This window comes from Amia ocellicauda, chromosome 4 (genome assembly GCF_036373705.1).
Source record: "Amia ocellicauda isolate fAmiCal2 chromosome 4, fAmiCal2.hap1, whole genome shotgun sequence".
NCBI classification, from domain to species: domain Eukaryota; kingdom Metazoa; phylum Chordata; class Actinopteri; order Amiiformes; family Amiidae; genus Amia; species Amia ocellicauda.
Genome location: NC_089853.1, coordinates 37,387,206 through 37,406,366, shown reverse-complemented (window position 1 = coordinate 37,406,366; position 19,161 = coordinate 37,387,206). Strand labels below are relative to the sequence as shown.

General features: G+C 42.3%; 1 protein-coding gene across 3 annotated transcripts; it reads left to right on the top strand.

The window, feature by feature from the left end:
- Positions 1–111: 111 nt before the first annotated feature.
- ulk3 (unc-51 like kinase 3) lies at positions 112–18,776 on the top strand. Of its 3 annotated transcripts, none has more exons than XM_066702034.1 (16): positions 112–980; positions 2,352–2,492; positions 2,603–2,723; positions 3,027–3,122; positions 3,662–3,805; positions 4,562–4,644; positions 5,768–5,923; positions 6,358–6,463; positions 6,810–6,850; positions 7,699–7,801; positions 8,193–8,257; positions 8,626–8,704; positions 10,639–10,676; positions 11,594–11,641; positions 12,202–12,265; positions 16,738–18,776. In XM_066702034.1, the coding sequence occupies exons 1-16, from the start codon at positions 882–884 to the stop codon at positions 16,752–16,754; spliced, it is 1,401 nt and encodes a 466-aa protein (XP_066558131.1). In that variant the 5' UTR covers positions 112–881; the 3' UTR covers positions 16,755–18,776. The 3 variants fall into 3 exon arrangements, with proteins under 3 accessions (XP_066558131.1, XP_066558130.1, XP_066558132.1); XM_066702033.1 differs by having other exon boundaries at positions 10,636–10,676; XM_066702035.1 differs by lacking the exon at positions 112–980 and having other exon boundaries at positions 2,390–2,492; positions 2,572–2,723; positions 10,636–10,676.
- The last annotated feature ends 385 nt before the right edge of the window (positions 18,777–19,161 follow it).

Sequence of the window (19,161 nt, the reverse complement as noted above, 5' to 3'; positions counted from 1 at the left end):
AATAATAATTTGACATTATATAGTTAATTTGAACTAACAGGAAAATGTTAAACTATAACCAGACTATAGTCTTGCATTATTTTGATGAGTATGGCAGCAATAACAAATGTCACTTGCAAAACACTGGTAAAACAATGACTTGCTAAGGTATATATGTTGAGCAGCGCACCGGCAGGGGGCAGGCCAGCAGTAACCCTCAGCTGAGCTGGTCTCGTTGCCGCCGGGATTTCAACTCTCGCTCGGCGGTCGCAGATGTCCGCAGGTCTGCGCGGATCTGCGCGGCTCCACCAATGGGATCGGCGGAATTCTGCAGCTCTGCGGAAATCTGCGCTACAAGAACGCCAGCAGTGTCAGCATGTTGATACAGTGACGAGCCAAGAGACATAAACAGAGCAGTGCTGCAGTAGCTGTTTAATGGAAAGTCATTTATTGAAACAGATATCATTTTAAGTCCAATGTGCATGTATACATTAGTTAAATCTGATGATACATATAGATGAGGATACAAGCTACATACATGAGAATGTTTTGCAATATTAATATACTGTAGCATCGTATTTTCAAGTTGAAAGCTGGCGCTAACATAGTCTCGTCAACTTGATGTCATTGTGTTTATTTCCGCGTTACCAGCAATCGGTAGTCAGACTGCTAGTTTAACTAAAGACACTGCTATAGAAGTCAGTGTTGTTTTTCTTGTGGGATCACGAAAATTGACCTTATTTATATATTTACAAAGGGGCTATATAGATAAGTAAAGGGTGCTTGCACGTTTCATTCAATCTGAGGAAATCGGGCCTCACTGACATGGAATAAAGCTCCAGCCTTTCCTAACCGAATCCGCTTCACTGGCCGTCTCCCTCCTGCATGTTGTGATCGACGGTATGGCTGCTAGTTTCGGCCCCCCGAAGCTCGACAATTTCATCCTTACCGAGAAGCTGGGCAGCGGCACCTACGCCACGGTATACAAAGCCTACAGGAAGGTGAGTGCTCTGCAGTTCCAGCCATGCAGTGCAGAACATCCATGGGAGCTGCTAGCATGCTGTCATCATTTGATCCTTTTTAGGAGATTGGGTTTATTAACCAGCAGGCACTTCCATCGCCCACAGTTGCAAAACGAGCGTCCATCTCCTGGTTTGTGTGTTCAGAATAGAACCTTTTGGCCAGAATTGGAATAACTATAGCATCGGAATGTAATTGTGCGGCGCTATAATAGCGTTCTAGCGTCAGCAGTTCTGCTTGTGTGCTGCGGGGTTCCAATTGCACCTGGGATCGGACGGAAAAGAGGATCTGAATTGTTTTCCCAGGTGCTGCTTTGTGGTCCATTTTCATTATAGAGATGCAGACCCGCTGCCAGAGCGACCCTTCCTGCTGTTTCCCCCCAACCTGTTTTCTGCCTCGGTCCGCTATTTCAAACCATCTCAGCACCGCCCATTAATTACAAACGCATTAAACTTGCTAAAACGTGCCTGTGGAATACAACAGTAAATTAAAATGAAACACATTATACTAAAATCATTTACAACACTTTAGTAGTCTAAGAGCTATATAAACTGCTCTTATTTGTAATGTTTTAATCCAATAACGAAATGATAGGGATAGTAAAGCTTCTTGAACTAATGAACTCCTCATATAATTCAATTGGCTGGAGAACACCCTCCTCCCCCAACCAAAAATATACATGTGAGCCGAAACACTTGAAAAAGCTGCCTGCTCTTTAGTGCCATCCCAAGGCAGATCTACACAAGCCAAGTACATTGAGAGCTAAACCTTATGTACATTAGCATCCAGGACATGTATAACTAAGTGGACACTTGAGATGTGATATCTAGTGGCAATATTGGTTTAAATCACTGTTATTATAGTTCTACAGACTTCTCATGACATATAAAAAAATAATGACTCACTCAAAAGTATTCAAAGACTTGGCTGTGCATATACAATTATTATATTATATAGCAGACACCCTTGTCCAGGTTACAATACATCACATTATTATTTGTTTTACATACAATTACCCATTCATACGGCTGTTTTTTAGTGGAGCAATCTAAGTACAGTACCTTTCTCAAGGGCACAATACTTCAAGTGGGATTTGAACCCACAAACCTACACTACAGATAAACCATACGCAACATTTCCCCACACCAACCCTCCAGTAACTCTACACATCCTTGCCTATAAAACCTGCACAACTGCAGTGTGACAGATTAGACACTGTTGGATTGCACCAGTGTGATAACACATTAGTAGGTGTCTTCCCCCTCCCTGATGGAGGTTTATTGTGCACTAATGGTTACTGGCATTGGGGCGTGGGTGGGTGATAGGATGGATTGTTAACCGTTGATTCACAGAAGGACAGTCGGGAGGTGGTGGCAGTGAAGGTGGTGGGGAAGAAGAGTCTGAACAAGGCTTCCATGGAGAACCTTCTGACGGAGATCGAGATCCTGAAGACTGTGCGCCATCCCCATATTGTGCATCTCAAAGATTTCCAGGTAGTTCGGCTTGAAAAACAACCTGTTTCACTGTAACACTTTATCTGACTCCATCAAAATAGGGTATGAATTTTGGCAGTTTTTCCTTCTTTGTTGGGATTGGCCCACAGTGGGACAGCGAGAACATCTACCTGATCATGGAATGGTGCTCTGGGGGCGACCTGTCCCGGTTCATCCGCAGCCGGCGCCTCTTGTCTGAGAGAGTGGCCCGCAGCTTCCTGCAGCATCTGGGTGAGGACTGATTGAAAAGGCATTGTGGGAGCAGAGGAGGGCATCAGAACATACCAACACCAGAAGGGCTACAACTAATCAGTCTCTCCTGCTCATGTGGAAGCTCGTAGCTTAATTATAATGTTTTTTTAAAAGAGAACAATAGGAGTTAGCTTCAACAATGTGGCTGAGAGGTTTGTTCCCTACCCTCACACCTCTCTATGTAAAGACGTGTTTTCAGTCCTAAATGTTTTGGGACTGATAGTTGTGCAGGAGGGTGTATGTGTGTCTGTGTCCTCTGCTCACAGGCTTGTCTTTGTGCAGCATCTGCTCTGCAGTTTCTCCATGAGAAGAACATCTCTCACCTTGACCTGAAGCCTCAGAACATCCTGCTGAGTAACGGGGTCCTCAAACTGGCAGGTAACTGTGATCCTGTGGGAGCTTAATTGTTTTACGTGACCACTCCATTCTAAGTTAATGTATCACTTAATGTTCACTTGAATTGTCAATATTATTGGAGTCTATTTCCTTTTGGACTGCTCCTGAGGTCCAGCTCATAGGTGGTGGGCTGAGTTTGAACACTTTCACCTTTCAAATGTCAGCGATCCTGACTTCAAGAAATACAGAACGTTTGGACTCTGAAAGCATAGAAATGAAACGAGCAAACCAATCAGGGTGAACATCCCACACCCCCATAAACACAAAGACAGAGACAGTAACAGCATGAGCATCAAAAAAGGACTAGATAAGAAGTTGAGCACAACGTGATTCTTAAAGACGGACTAATCTCATTTATGTTTTTTATCAGTGCAGAAAGTGGAGACATGAAACACTTTCTACAGACCTTCTGAAAGGAGGAGATCAAGTGACCCAAATTAGGTTTTTGTAAATGTCTTTGCCACCGCCTTCTTATTCAGCAACTTATCAAGTGACACTGTCCATTCTGTGTCGGGGTGCAGACTTTGGCTTTGCGCAGTACATGTCTCCCTGGGATGAGAAGCACGTTCTGAGGGGCTCCCCGCTCTACATGGCTCCAGAGATGGTGTGCAGGCGGCAGTACGATGCCCGGGTGGACCTGTGGTCAGTGGGGGTCATTCTCTATGGTAAGAATGGACTGAGAGGTTTGCACTGAGGGCATCTTAACAGTCAGGTTTCCCTCTCTATCACCACGTCCGTCCATAACCAGGATACTAAAAGTATATATACACATCTGTGCACCATTCCTACAACCAAATCTGTTTTACTGCACTGAAAATAATGACTTTGAATGCAAGGTGGGGTGGGTGGGAGGTTTCAATAGTTGTCATAAGAAGTGTCAGCATCTGAAATCTGTAATGTTGATTTCATGGCATACTTACAAGCAACAGGTAAAAGGTAGCATTGGAGACCATCTGCACAAAGAGGGGAATTTCAGTCATTTCAGATGAGCCACTTTTCCTGCAATTGAACCAGAATGCAAGTTTAACTCACAGGATTATATGATTATACAGTATTATAGTTGTCATTGTTAATTTCTTATTAGATGCCCACACTCAGGGGGACTTTCACTAGCCACAATAAAACATTCCACGCTACAATCTGTGCAATTAAATACCATACACAATATTGTATTGTTCTGTATCTGTATTTATTGGTACATACAGGGTTTACCACAGCTATATTCAGTAGTAATATTCTATATTCATAAAAATCAGTGCTGCCTGGCCAAGCAAATGTTTGAACGGTGAAAAGAAAAATAATTTTGAAACCGACCACCGTGCCTATGCAAATTTCTGTGGGAAACCCTGTACATGGCATCAGGTGGCCCCAGCTTTGACTTATTCAAACGTTTTTTCTCGTGTGTACTTGTTTGTGTCCAGAGGCCCTGTTTGGACGTCCTCCCTTTGCCTCTCGGTCATACGCTGAGCTGGAAGAGAAGATACGCAGTGCACGGCCCATCGAGGTACTAGTTATAAATATATATAGTTGTCACCTAATTTGAACTCATTTAATAATATGAATACATATGATACATAATATTCATTACAAATATGAACTAAAAATGGGAGCCAACAATGTGTCATGTGATCCCTGGTTCCTTGTGAATACGGGTCACTTTAAACAGAGTGGACTACTATATACATAACGGGTCAATGATTTGGCAATGAAATATCTTTGTTATTCTTTCCCTTTCGAATGCTCAATTCCCTTTCTAGTTGGCACTGATGAAGCCAGTGTGTTATTGTGTGGATGAAAGGCAGTGATGGTTGTTGTAATGGGCTAGCGGTGTCTGCCTGGAGGCCAGAGCAGGAGGGAGGGAGTAACGTATAGAGGGGGGGGGTGGTTGTTGGCATTTACCTCTGCTGGCTCGAGCTGGCATTCTCCTGGGACGGGCGGCTGCTCAGACTGTCTGGGAATCTGCTTCCCCTCGTAAAGACAGACAGGAACCGAGGCAGACAGCCCAGGTGGGAGGAATTGGGCAAGGGGTGGGGGTTGGATTTATTTTGGACCTATGATGACTGATGGCATCAGAGGGAATAAACGTTTCCTAGTCTGCCTGCGCTTCTCTAGGTGTGGGGCACTACATCAAATGACCAGTCTCTGATGTGAGCTAGAGGTTGAGGTTGGAGGATGAAACACGAGCACAGGATTTGCAATGTTTTGTGTGTGTTGGGGTGGGGGGGTATCTAGAATGGACAAAGTTGCAGGAAAACGGATGCTAGCAATGTGAAGGCTCTGAGAGACTGGAGAGGGTGTCCGCCAGTTTGTCCATCTTGACAGTGGCAGGTGTTTCATTTTGTTTCTGCTGAGGGTCTTAAGCCTGGCTTGCCACACCCCAAAGCCGGTTTCCTCTTACCTGGGGGTTCATGGATTCTCTTGTATTTCATGGGATTGAGGTTTTCGATGGGGTGCCCTGCGTGTGACTTAAATGAACTGCTGGACATTAAATCAGGATGGTCTGCTCACTGTCAGCTTCCTCCTGGTGTGCGAAACGCCTGTTGTCTGTGGAACTGAGCACCGTGGCTGTGGTTGACTTTGTACAATGGTGTTGGTAGTCTCCAAAAGACCTGCCTCTTGTCTTCCAGCTGCCTCCTGGGGCTCGGGTGACCCATGACTGCCGAGACCTGCTGCTCAAGCTGCTAGAGAGGGACCCTGAGAGCCGCATCTCCTTCACAGATTTCTTCCGGCATTCCTTTGTAGATCTAGAACACATGCCCAGTGCGGAGAGTCTGGGAAAAGCTGTGAGTCTAACGTGCTCCTTCGGCTTTGTAGTCACCAGGACACTATGACAGGCAAAGATGTCACCCACTTTACAGAAGGAAGACCAGACACCTTATCCCCCTGTGATAAGTCAAACTGCATAGAAAACCACTCCTGAGTCAACTTTGATTATAAATTCCAACCTGCAGTTGAATTTGGTGCATAATCGTACATCACACATAGCTAATTTCTTGGCCTCTGTGGACACTTGTGAAATTTCATGAAATCCTGGAAGATAAGTTTTTTTTCCCCCATGATTATTCTTATCCCCTTCCCTACCAGCCCAGGTTTTTGTTCCAACCCCAACAGATGATGTATTTCAACTTATACACTGTTGAACTGGGTTTTTTAACAGTTAGTTAAGATGTATTTTAAAGTGTAAGACTTGTGTTTGTGTGCTTTTTCTATCTGACAGACCCAGCTAGTGATGAAGGCAGTGCAGAAGGACCAAAGTGGGGATCACTCGGCCGCTCTTTCTTTCTACTGCAGTTCTCTGGAGCACTTTGTGCCTGCTATTCACTGTAAGACCCCTCCCCCACTCCGGTACATTTCAGATGAACTCCCACTCTGACTACGCCCCCTGTTGGCCATTCACCTGTTGAAGGACAGACAGAGGTTTTCTCCGTGCTTCTGTAGAGTATCCACATTCCCATTTTGATTTAGTCTGGAGGAATTAAGAAGTGGCGAAGTATATGTCATAATCAATCTTCTGTGTTAGCACTGCTGAGGCAAACGGAAGTTAGAAAAGAGGAGAGGGTTAAATAGCATGCTATAGTATCAATTAAATTACTACATCCAATAAAATATTGGAGCATTTAAAAATGTCCTTTATAAAGCATCATTGCAATCATGTTCCCTTTTATATAGATGAGACTGACTGCCAGCGGAAAGAAGCCCTGAGACTGAAGGTGAGTTACATAAAGGGAGGGAAAAAATGTACTGAGAAAATGAGAGAAATGTAGAAACCCACAGATATTAAATGACATTTATTGTATTACTGGATTAGTCTACTCTGCATCCATAAGGCAATATGTAATCACTGTAACATCATTTGGTTATTACTAATGGATTCCCAGGAACCCAAAGTTAGACAAGGATTTGCTCAAGCGAGTCCTAGCACACAAGTATCCAGAGCTAAATTACAGTTTTAGGCCAGCGTCTTTGTTTAAAAAAAAAAAAAAAAGCATTTTGGGATATTACCAGTTTGAATATGTATAGTGCCAAGTTGCAGGTTTTGGCAGGGGACCCACAAGGAGCATGAATTGGGCTTCTGTGATCCCTGGGGTTAGCAGAGGGGCTGGGCCATCAAATTCCCGTCACTGTACCATAGTTATCCTTATTGATCTGGGAGTGTGGTGAGCCAGATCCGAAACCACCCTGTTTGAGCTCAGGCCTCCAGTTCTGAAGATCACCCATGAACTGTGTGATCCACAAGGAGACGCTGGCTGAGCAAATTGCTCCTGATGCCATTGTGCTTGTTTACTTGCAACTGTTTTCTTTCTGTACATTTTCACTGCACGGTGGGGCTAACTTGGGATCCTACATCCAACCGCAGATGTCTTTACTGCCAAAATACTCCCACCACTAATAACAGTTTATGACAAGCATCGCTTCATCACACAGAGCGGCACTCATCCACACACAGTCAAATGAGCACTACGGCGCTCAGGCCTGCTGCTCTTAGGCAGTTATTGATCAGCTGCCGGACAGAGGATTGACATTACATGGTCATGTTTGGTTTGGTTTTGTTATTCAGGTGAAGCAGTATGTTTCCAGAGCAGAGGAGCTAAAAGCCCTGTTGAAATCTGACAACAAAATCATCTTCGAAGAAGCCAAATCAGCCAGGGACATTTTAAAAGGTATGACAAAGTCTAGTAGACTGGTCAATGAAAAGTTTATTTCAAAAGGACACGATTAGCCTGCAGGGTTTAGTAAGGCTATAAAGAGATGTAAACTAGTACTTGGTTCGAGGAGCACAGATAAACGCCGATGGCATTTTGAACTTCATAATTAATTATTGGAAGTGCAATGGTAATAGTTCCGCTTCAACCATAATAATAATAATAATGCAGGAGAGCAAAAATACTGTAACGATTAGTGGATAGGTTTGAATTGAAAGCATTGAAAGATTGGGGTTTACGTAATATATCAAAGGCACTTCAAAGAAAGATCTGTAAGGAAACTCTGCCATCAGTGTTATTCAATTTTCTCTGAGCTGATCTCTGCTTCCTCTTTGCCCGTCCTCCACAGAAATGTCTCGGGATCATCTCAGGCTGTTTGCGGCACTAGAAGTGGCGTCTGCTGCTGTAGCCAAGGTAAATCGGGACGGCTTGTGGCTGGTAGGGTTTGCCATGCTATTTCCACATCCCTGTAATATGTAGCCAGTGCGGTCGGAGCTCTTTGCTCGGGATTCGATCCGCGCAGCACAGACGCTCCTCCGGGCGCTCGGCACTGCAGCGGCTCCACCCAGTAGAGCGATAAGACCGCTACGCCAAAACACTGGGTGTCCAGATAGGAATGCCTGGTCAAAAATTTATGTTTTTAAATTGTTTTAAAACAAACGTAGAAAAATTTCAGTATGGTAGATAGTGTACATGTTGTCCACTGCAAATTAGATACATGCATGTGGAGGTCTGAGGTTGTGTGGGCGCTGTGAGTGACTCCCCATCTGTGTGTCCTACAGGAAGAACAAGGGGATGAGAGTGTGGACACGCTGGATCTGTACCAGCAGAGCCTGGGAGAGCTGCTGCTCGTACTGGCAGGTGAGGCTGATCAGGAGGCCTTTGTTTAGCAGTTATGGAAGGAAATAATGTGATTACCTGCATCTCCTTCCAATCTCTCCCAAGATCTACATTAGTAATGTGCCTCTGCGATGACAGATCCAGTGTCTGGCACTCATTCGTATCTGTGCGGTGCAGTTGTGGTATCTCCTGTGCTTTTCTCCCCTCCTGGTTTTTAACCTACATGTGAATCAAAAGAGACAGACCATGTAATGTGTAACTGAATATGCATATTGCTGATGAATATGCAAAATGGTTATGTACTGACACTGGTGATGAAATGTGGGTGATGAAATGATGGGATCCCACATTGGGATAATGCAATTGTCTGATTGCTTGGCATGGCAGAAGCTAATTGTACTTCACCAAGTAGTTCAGATGCCATGGCAAGCCAAAACAACAGCAGGCTATATTATGTAATGCACTTTCAACATCTGATAGCAGTTTATATACTTTTGAAAGCAGTGACAACATAATAATAATAATAATAATAATAATAATAATAATAATAATAATTAGTATTAATTGGCTGTATAAACACATTATTTACCCATGCATTAATAAAGTGACAAAATATAAAATCGCAAACATCACAGTGCACAGTATATTGTACAAAGAGAAGGCCATATGCCCCTCTTTGTATACCATGGTTTTGCAGTTTAATTACGAACTCTGTAACAGATGCACGAGAAAGAAAAACAATAAACATCAGTAAAGTATTGATGTATGTACTGCTTTAAAAACTCTGAATATATGAGAGTCTTTGTAGTTTTGGGAATTTGATAAAGATGCCGTAATTTCTCATAGTAAGACTGTTATGTAATTAATTTCTCATCGTGTCTGTGCAGTTTTTGATTTTATTTTGTGTCTTGATTTTTTTCTTTCTGTGGGTTAGAATTTATTAGCTCAGCCATTACATTACCTCATCTCCTGATAGACTGTCCTAATAGGGCAAGCTTTTGAAGCCAGATGTTGGATGCTTAAATATATGTATGAAGTGCCAGTGTATGTGTGTGGTATATGAGCAGTGCCATCTGTTTCAGATTGAGATTGCACGGCTCATTTGTCAATGTTATTATACGATGGAAACAAATAATAACTTTTTTCTTTTATAAATGGAGATGTACTTCATTAAACCCCCCCTTTCCATCTGGATCAAGAAAGAGTTTTTGACATTGCACGACAGCTAGATTAAAGCCTCTTCAGGTCTCTCTTGGAAACCTGGACTTGTTGGCTGTTCTATCCTGAGAACATCTTTTAAACAGCAATTCCTGCAAATTCCCTAGCAGGCTGTTCCTGGAAGATACAGTTTGGGTTTCTGATTTCCCCAAAGGTCAGTTCAGATATTAGAAAATGCAGTCCCTTGACACATTGGGATCATTTTTCATCCTGCCCAGTGAGTATAAATGTGTGTCTACTGTGCACAAATATTTAGGGCACCGGAATTTATTTTGACAGATACTGCAGGGTTTATAGAGTCTTATCACCAAAATGTTAAATCTTGGACCCAAAAGTATTCAGATTTACACAAGACCAACTGCAACGGATTTCAACTTTAGAAGTGATCTCTGTAGCCATAACTGTGACTGTGTGATACTACAGGAGTCCTACAACATCTGCCTCTCGAGTCGAGATTGATGCCTTAGTTTTGCCTGGATTGAAAAACCCAATCTTGAATAGTAAGGATGCCCAGTTGTAGAGCAATTTAATTCAGTCTATACCCAGTATAAAATGACAAGGCCTGGGTTCCCTTCGTTCTCACTACTTGGTCAACACTACAGTTTCTTTTAGGCCTATTCTCTGTTTCAGACTCTTCACATGGTCTCACAGTAGTGTCTGAGCACTATTATGACAATGATCAAATGACCAAATTCACTGTAATTTCTGATGAGATTCTATTTGCCTCTCTGCAGCAGAGCCTCAAGGCAGGAGGAGAGAACTGCTGCACGGAGAGGTAAGGGCATCTATATTGTATTTCAACAGCTCTGAGCCATCCGCTGATGTCCATGCAATGCCAGCATAGTCTAAGTGATGCAGTGCCGTGCATTAAGACGTCTGCTCATGCTAGCTTGGCTTGTGTCTGCTGGAAAACAAAATTGGCACAAAACTAATCTTAGGAAAGGCAAAATAAGTATGGGTAGGTAGGTATATTAATCAAGCCATGTACAAACCAAGCTGCTGCCTGTTGTCACAAATCATTGCATTGGAAACCCAAGGCCCTGCATTGAGATCTGATCCACCACAGTAGGACTCCTCGACAAATAGAACACACAACACGATCTGACATCCACACAAAGCCATCTGAAGCACTTACAGACTCCCCCCGCCCTGCAAGAAACAAAATTGTAGTACTTGGCAGAATTTGAAATGATCTTACAATAATTAGATGCTTTTCATTTTCAGCAAATCATGTAATTTTGGCAAAAAAATGAAGGAAAAAAAACAAGTCAATCAATCAAACAAAATCCCAAATTGTGCCGACTTTCCATAGACGAGCTTCAGCGACAGAAACAGAAAGATTAAAGGGGCTGAGAGTGTGGTGCCCTCATTTTAAGTTTTATTGGTGTCTAAATAAATTCAGATGCTGCAATAATAAACTAATGCTTTGCTCAGAAGTGTGTCAAATCAGAAACATGTGTCAGAGAAGGGAAAAAAATAAAAATCAGGCTCCACTGACTTTAACGTTCCATGTGTCGAAATGTAATTTACACAGCAAACATGTAGATTGCCCAGCAAAAAGAAATATTTAGCACTCCGAGAACCGCAATACTCAAAAGACAACTGGTGTTTATGCATAAATGAAATGATACTCGAACATTATACTGGAAGTGTATCTAAAGCTGTTGTAACTGATTTTGTTTGACCTTCCAGATTAAAAGCTTGATGAACAGAGCTGAATATCTTAAAGAGCAGCTGAAGGTAAGACGACACTTTCCATCTCCCCTCAGTGGCACCAAAACATGAACTGCCTTAATATGAAACAGGCCTACTCAATGCATGTGGATTTCACACTTCACACAGAATTAGCTTAGCATTGTCCACAACAATCCAGTAGAGACCACACTTTAAAATAGATAAATAAATAAAAATAACTCTTACATTAACTTCAACTTGTGCACCTTGTATTGCGGGGGAGTTTACCTTCTTAAATAAATATTGTGATTACTAATGGTGATCAGTCTGTTAATGCACTGAACCAGAACAGACCATCACTTATATTGGTCCATATTTGGGATTGGGGAGCCCCGCTGTATTACATCACAACGAAAACTACGACGCTGAAATGCACTTGTACGTCCATTACCAGCCCACACTCTATCTAGTCTCTCCTTCACGTCTCTTAACCACGAGTTCACACAGCTTTCCCAGCCGGCTGGCCACGGGGCACAGAGTGAACAGGGATGTGATTTGTGCCATGTGGTTTGGCTAAGCATGCCTCTCTTATGTGTGAGTGTGTGTGTTATTCTTTCTTTTTTCAGATGAGGGAAACCCAGACTGAGGCTTCAATGGATGGGGAGCCCCTGTCAGAGTCAGTGAGGAGCTGTGAGTATTTTACCAGAACTTGGGACAAAAGTGCAGTTCAATAGGAACTCATCTTGGAAGGGTAATTAAGACTTAAATGTTATATTAGACTTGGTATGGCATCCTCAAATATGTTTGTTTAACAGTTTAGAGTGCTGTGCTCTGTGCCAAGAGAGATACTCTTCTTGACAGGTTGGACTTCTCTGAAGGGGATTTCAAATTAAGCTGAGAGTTGGAAATGTGATGCTCTTAATGCAACACCAGGAGCTCAAAATGTTAGTTTCCTCTGTTGTTTTTTCTTTTTTTGAATCCAGTGTACTTCTCCATGTACAAAGGAGGTTACAGCTTTTTGAAAACAATTCTAATACGTTTGGGTCTCGACCCAAGAAAAAGCATTTGCCAGTCCAAAGTTAACACAACTCTCATGAAGTATTGTAAGGTCTCTAAGGTTATATGATTAAATATTGATATACACATTAAGTAATAATGTTTTTTGATCCCATAAAGGGAAACACTAAATATTCTAGAACATAAAATACATTGTTTTTATTGTTTGTAGAATAGTGCATATTTCACCACCACAAAGTGTAACAAAAAAGAAGATTAATGTCATGAAATTATATTGATTCCATAGTTCAATGGAATGCCATTTTAACCCCCTCTTACAGAAACATCCACATTCTGTGCACAGGTTACAGACCGCTTGAGTTAGACCAGTTATGTCTGTCTCTCTTTCGTCCTTTTACTGGATTTGCAATGCAGGAATGGAATCCAGTTTCCAAATTCTATTATTTTGCCTGCAATCTAAAGTTCTTGGGTTCTTTTTTTATTTCCTCCAGCTTAGTACCTCGGTTAGATGTGTAGTCTGACACATGGGAATTCCAAAACCCTCAACAGAATGACTGTGTCCCCCTGATATACACTGACAGGGATGAACCTCTCTTTGGAAGCCCTGTACAGAGGAGGTTAAGAATAAAGATAAAATAATAATAAAATAATGGAACTTAATAAAAAATCGAAATACTGCAGGACAAAGTGGATACAATAGAAATATATCCTTGTCTGTCCATATACATACCCTTTGAATGAAAATGAACACCGTGTCCGTTAATGATTTGGAAACACTGACTCACTCCACGGGTTCTGGCCGTTTCTTGTTTGGCGTTTCTAATAACTATACCCTAATACCTTACAGATCTCCAGCTCCAACATCTGAGCCTCACTGCCTTCCAGCTTCACAGCTTCGTTCAGAAGGTCACAGTGTTTCCCAGCTGTGCAGCCGTCTCATAAATTTCACCCTGTGAAAGTGAATCTGGTTCCTTACTCTACCCGCCCCCCCCCCCACTTCCCACTAATTTGGATTTAAAATGCCAAACCAACCCCCTAATGCTCCTCTCCACTGCCTGAAACCAATTTTACTGCAAGCCGCCTTTTCCTGACACCTGGGCTGATTATGTCTGCGTGTGTGTGTTGTGTGTGTGTGTGTGTAGAGGGGGGATTGGGTTGATGGTGGGAGCTGGCTTTTGTGAACTAGATTGAAGGTAGTTTGGGGGGGTGAGGGGGCTGTCTAGCTTTGAGCACTCAGCCAGAACGCAACCCCTGCTGTCTGTGCTCACCCAAGCTAAGAGGGTGAACAATGGGGAGGTCCATTATGTTATCCTGCACTCTGAGAAACAGTAGGATGCTGCCAGAGAGACCCGGGCTTTGAACCGACAACTGTGTGGGCCTGTGTTACGAGCTGAGTCTGGGAGACCAGCGCTGTGGTTTAGTGTCAATGGCTTGAAGGCCAAGGAGAGCGCTGGGAATGCAGATTTAGCGATAAGAGCTGGGGGATTGGTGTGATATATGGTCTGCATGTTGTACGTAGCTCACTGGCGGACAGTATCATTGCAGGCCTGTAGAACAGAAAAAGGGGCCCCTTCAAAAGGCTAATAGTGAATTTTGGCTCAGTTGTCCCACTGCTGTTGTCATGCATGGTTCTGATTGTAACTGAGGCTGTCTATCGGCACGGTGGGGAGGGCACATTCCAGACCTGGGCTAGGGGGGATGGAGGCCACAGCTGTTGTGAGTTTGAGTGGAAACACAGGAACCCCCCCCTCCAAATCCTACCTCCCTCCACGCTCCTTCCTGCCTCACTGCTCCAGCAATGTTGCCCTGGCCTCGAGGGAAGACAGCGGCAACCGCTTCACCTTACATTTCTCTCTCTGACAAGGCGGCCCAAAGGTGCCCAAAAAAACACTGCAAACTTGAATTTTAAAAATAATTTCAAGAGGAAAAATGGCACCAGTTTTACTATGTGGCCAGATGGAAAACATTATCTCAGAATTCACCTATTTTGCAAGGACAATTTTTTCCCCCCATTGCAATAATTCAGGAAGCAGTTGTCCACTGTCTAGGCACTCATTAGAAATTATGCATTTTTATTTTTACATTTCAGTTTTCAAATCAGACTACTTATTTGTACTATAATGCTGTACTACGCCATGCTGTATTGCTTGTACCATGATAAGGTGCTATAGTGTGAAGTGCCTGGTAGGGGACCTGACCCTGGCGAATATCACACAGACGCTGTTGATATTATAATGTTTATCTGATCAAATTGTTTAGCTTTTTTTACAGATGCTTCACAGATCTTTTTTCTTTACAATTACTTGTCTGTCTGTATCCGTATGAAAAACAGTATCCCTACATCCAACGAGGCATGGGGAATCTCCAAAACCCCCATTTAGGCTCTGCTCATGCTTCTTATACTATCAAAAAAGACGGTTCTGTTTGGATTAGTCTTTATACGTGCCTAGCAGCAGGTCTCTTCAATAACGTATTACAGAGGTCTGTACTGCCGACAATGAACTTTAGTATGCTGGTCCTCCAAGCACTCGCCAAAACAGCAGCTGAACAATGTTTACACAGAGACAAGCTGACAGTCTCCTAATGATCCCCATTTCCTTAAAACAACACCCACCAGGGATTATGCACTTTTACTCTGGGCCCTTGAGCAGTGGCAGGAGAGGACTGTGCTGCAGAGCTCAGCTGGATCTGCCCAAGCTGTTGTTGTGCAAAAAATCTCTCAAGTCAAGACTAAAGAATTACTCTTTCTTGGGCTCCGGATTTGCTGAATAGGAGTCGGGTTTCTCACACACACGAACACACACACACATGCACGCACACACATCCAGTGTTTTTTTGCTACCCTCTCCCCTTTGGGTATGTTTCCCAACTTGTGAGTCAAGGATTTTAAGAACAGATTATGATTATTATACACCTGCCGGGGCTGATCAGAGAATTTCAGGTGGTTTTCGAGCACCGCTGCATGGGTCTTGGCCTTTCATGGAATGGACCCAGTGGGGTCCAGCAGGCCAGTTTGTTGGTTCTTTGTGAAGCTTTGAAGTTTGGGTGGTCACCTTGTGCTCCCCACTAGGACCCTAGCTGAAATTAACCCACTTCGTATGTGGTGTGACATAATTATATAAGAAGAATTCAAATGTCTAGCTATACCTACAACCATTGTGGTTTAATATAAGCATACTTAAAACAGGTGTGAAGATGATGTTGTTTTTTTTGCTTTTCCCACAGTAGATAATCTAATAATGTTTCTCAGATCAAGGAGAGGATTTTATTCTTTTTCATTGGACAGAATTGCAGGTGTTTGGCAAAAAAGTAGAAAGTACAGGAATGTCCATGTCAATCCAAGACACAACTGTATTAGTATGGATTATGAAAAATTACATTACAGTTAATTACATTTTAGTGAAATCTTCCAGGTGATTAAAATTATATATATATATATATATAGATAGATAGATAGATCGATCGAAACGGAGGGATCTGTGACCGTTTGAATGAGACCCCCCCCCCCCGAATGACGGCGGGCAACATGGAAACTGTAAATCGGATGTTTGAGAATGAAACGAGCTAGTAGACGAGAGAATAAGCTTTCAAACGATGTGCGTATTGTAGGAATACAGTGTAACATCTAAGCACAGGAGCTGCGCATAACACTGCCAAATAATGCTTACGAGGGTGTTTGGTACACAGTATATAACTGAAATGTCCATTATTTTTAACCTCTGGCAGTTTACCGCTTACCTTTGTACCATTTCAGGTTATTCACTGGAGTTGAACTGCTTAAATTTCACAACAAACTGCAAAAATGGGGGTGTTTTTTTTTTACTGGTAGTGTATTATATTCAGACCTATATAGAAGCTTATATTATTATTTGGGTTTTAATAGCTTTGAATGGGTTGAGAAAAATAAAATTAAGTTGTAGCCCTTTGTGTTTTGGAAACAAATGTCTTGAAACAAGAGGAAGCCAATGTCTACAGCCAAGTCCCTTGAGTCAGTAGAGACAGAAGTGTGTGAGGCGTTGATAACCAACCCTTGTCTTCATTCCTTTGATCCTCTGTCAGTGGGGTACCAAAATAAATGTGAGTTCAGTTCAGTGTGTAGGTGTGGGTTCTGGTTTTAATAATGACACGGATGTCTTTTCTCCTAGCCTGCTGTGTGCAGTGACCTCCGCTGATGGTCTGATTCCAGGCTGAGGTTAAGGCCTACCACGCCCACAGGACCACAGCCCGGGCCTCCTCCCCTCAACACTCTCCTGCCCCGGTACTTCTGTTGTCAGGCTGTATGGCATTGCCAAGTACCATCGGCTCCACAGCCCAACTGGAACCAGTGACTGTGAATTCACCCAGCTTGCTCAGGAATCAGCCTTTTCCTCACACTTGAAAACTCTGTTAATTTGGACTTTGATTGAAAAAGCTATCGGTCATTACATCCTCTCTGACCCTCCAACACTGTAAGAAAGATCCACTTAAGTGGAGCCCAAAACAAGAAGAATTAATCCTTTCTCTCTCTCTCTCTCTTTTTGGGTGTTACTTCTCCTTATGAAGACCCGTGAGCTTTTATCACCTTTTCATGTTTTTTCTGTTTTTTTTACTGTGTGCCTGAACAAATTTCTTCTGCCTTCAATCGCTGCATTACAATCAAACCATTTGCAGTTGCACTTTTCGTATTTATTTCTTGTCAATAAATGTTATTAAATGGTAACAGTTCACTGCACATTTTCACTATAATATATGGACAATTGGGCGAGATTTCCTCCTGAAATTTTTTAAAGATTACCGCTCAGCCGGGTTTGATGTTCCATGTTTGCACAGTTTTAAACTGAAGCATTCACTCTAAAACATCTCATTCATTTCCTCTCTTGGGTTTTTTTCTCCCCAAGAGTTTCACCAGGGACTGTATCTTCCCTTAAGCCACAGTCCAGTCTTAAATAGTTTCTGCATTCAGCATCATCTGGATTTCTGTTGCATGAAATGTTCACATGTGCAGTTTTCCAGATGTTGTGCTACACTGCAGCTCAAAACATCTCTGCTTGAGGAAACGTGAGATTTTAAAAGGCAGAAAGGGAACAGTTTGAAGTTTCACAGCGCAGGCTTGGTAATTTGTGTTCATGCTATGTTGCTTTACATGTTGCCTGTTTTGGTGGTCACAGTAGCTTTGGTGTTTATTTTTTTACATCAAAAGTTGGCCTAGACGAAGTGCCTGAAAGCTGTCAACCGATTCATAACCTGTTATCAGCTGAGGTTTTGTACATTTGTGTGTAAATGTTTACTCTGTTAATTTATTTTGGAAGCTGGTCATTTACAAAGACCTTATTTGTTAAATATAATGTTTGACTGCTTCAATCACCGTCAGGCTCCTGCTCTCTGGCTGTAGTGAATATGGGGATAGAAGCCTTTTTAACTGAAACAACATGTACATTCGTTGGTCTCCTTTGCCTAAACTGTACAGGACTACAGATCTGTCTGGGGCACAGTCATAGAAAGCACACTCTCCAATATAGCTCCATAATATTGGCAGCTAGTTGGCTTTTCAAATACAGTAACTAAAGGCCATGGAAGCTCAGTGCCTTACAGCAACACACACAGACGCTGGCTACACCACAACCGCAGCACCACTCTTTCAACCGGAAGGGATAAATCTCCTGGTCTGAGAGAAGGTGGTTTAGGGGTGTTGCCATCCATGTGGCTTGTGCAGTTGATGGAGTGCTGTATGTTTTTTGAGGGGATTGGCACAGTGAAGGACTATATATATACACAGCAAAGTGCATCCTTTGAGTTCTTCCTCAGCTGTTGTACTTATTTCAATGCTCTAAAGTGCACAACAGGTTATTGATGAGCAGCAGGACCCTCCACCTCTTACATGCACTTTCTATATATTCCAGTTGAGACTTTTCACATTTTATTTTTCAGAGCTCTGGTTTGTCACAGCAGTAAAGCAATAACTGAATACTAAGCTGTTGCATATACAATAGTGTTCTGTTTAGAGAGCTTTGTATTAAAGGATTTTCTCAAAAGTTTGCCAGTCGATTGGAAAAGCGTGATGTGTTTTTCTCTGAAACAAACAAACGACTGAATGTGGTAGGTTCTTAAGTGCTCACAGAGACTGTAATGTGTTTCTCAATTTATTTGTTTGTTTGATTTGCCATTATTATATAAAATAAATGTACCAACCAGGTAAGAACCATCATGTTTTTGTTTCTCGCTTTATAGTTGCTGGTGGTACAAGAGGGGTTTGTGTGTGTGTTGGAGGGGGGCTTAAAGGAAGTTTGCCTCAAATCGGGGAAATTAAATGCAACTGTTATTTTGATATTTTATCTAGTGGATTAAAAAGTTGTAGGAATTAAAACAATGTTGACTTAATGATGTAGAAGTGGGTTTCACAATAGCTCATCCTTTGTGAAACAGGACAGATTAGAGAGTTATATCCATTGTGCTGATGACTTGTAGTAATTAATGATAAGGTCTTTAATTTTAGGATGAATTACACCATTTAAATTGAACAATTCTAATGCAAATTGTAGATATCTCTATCCTGTCCCAGGTGTATGTCTTGATATGTTAGTTTCTGTTAC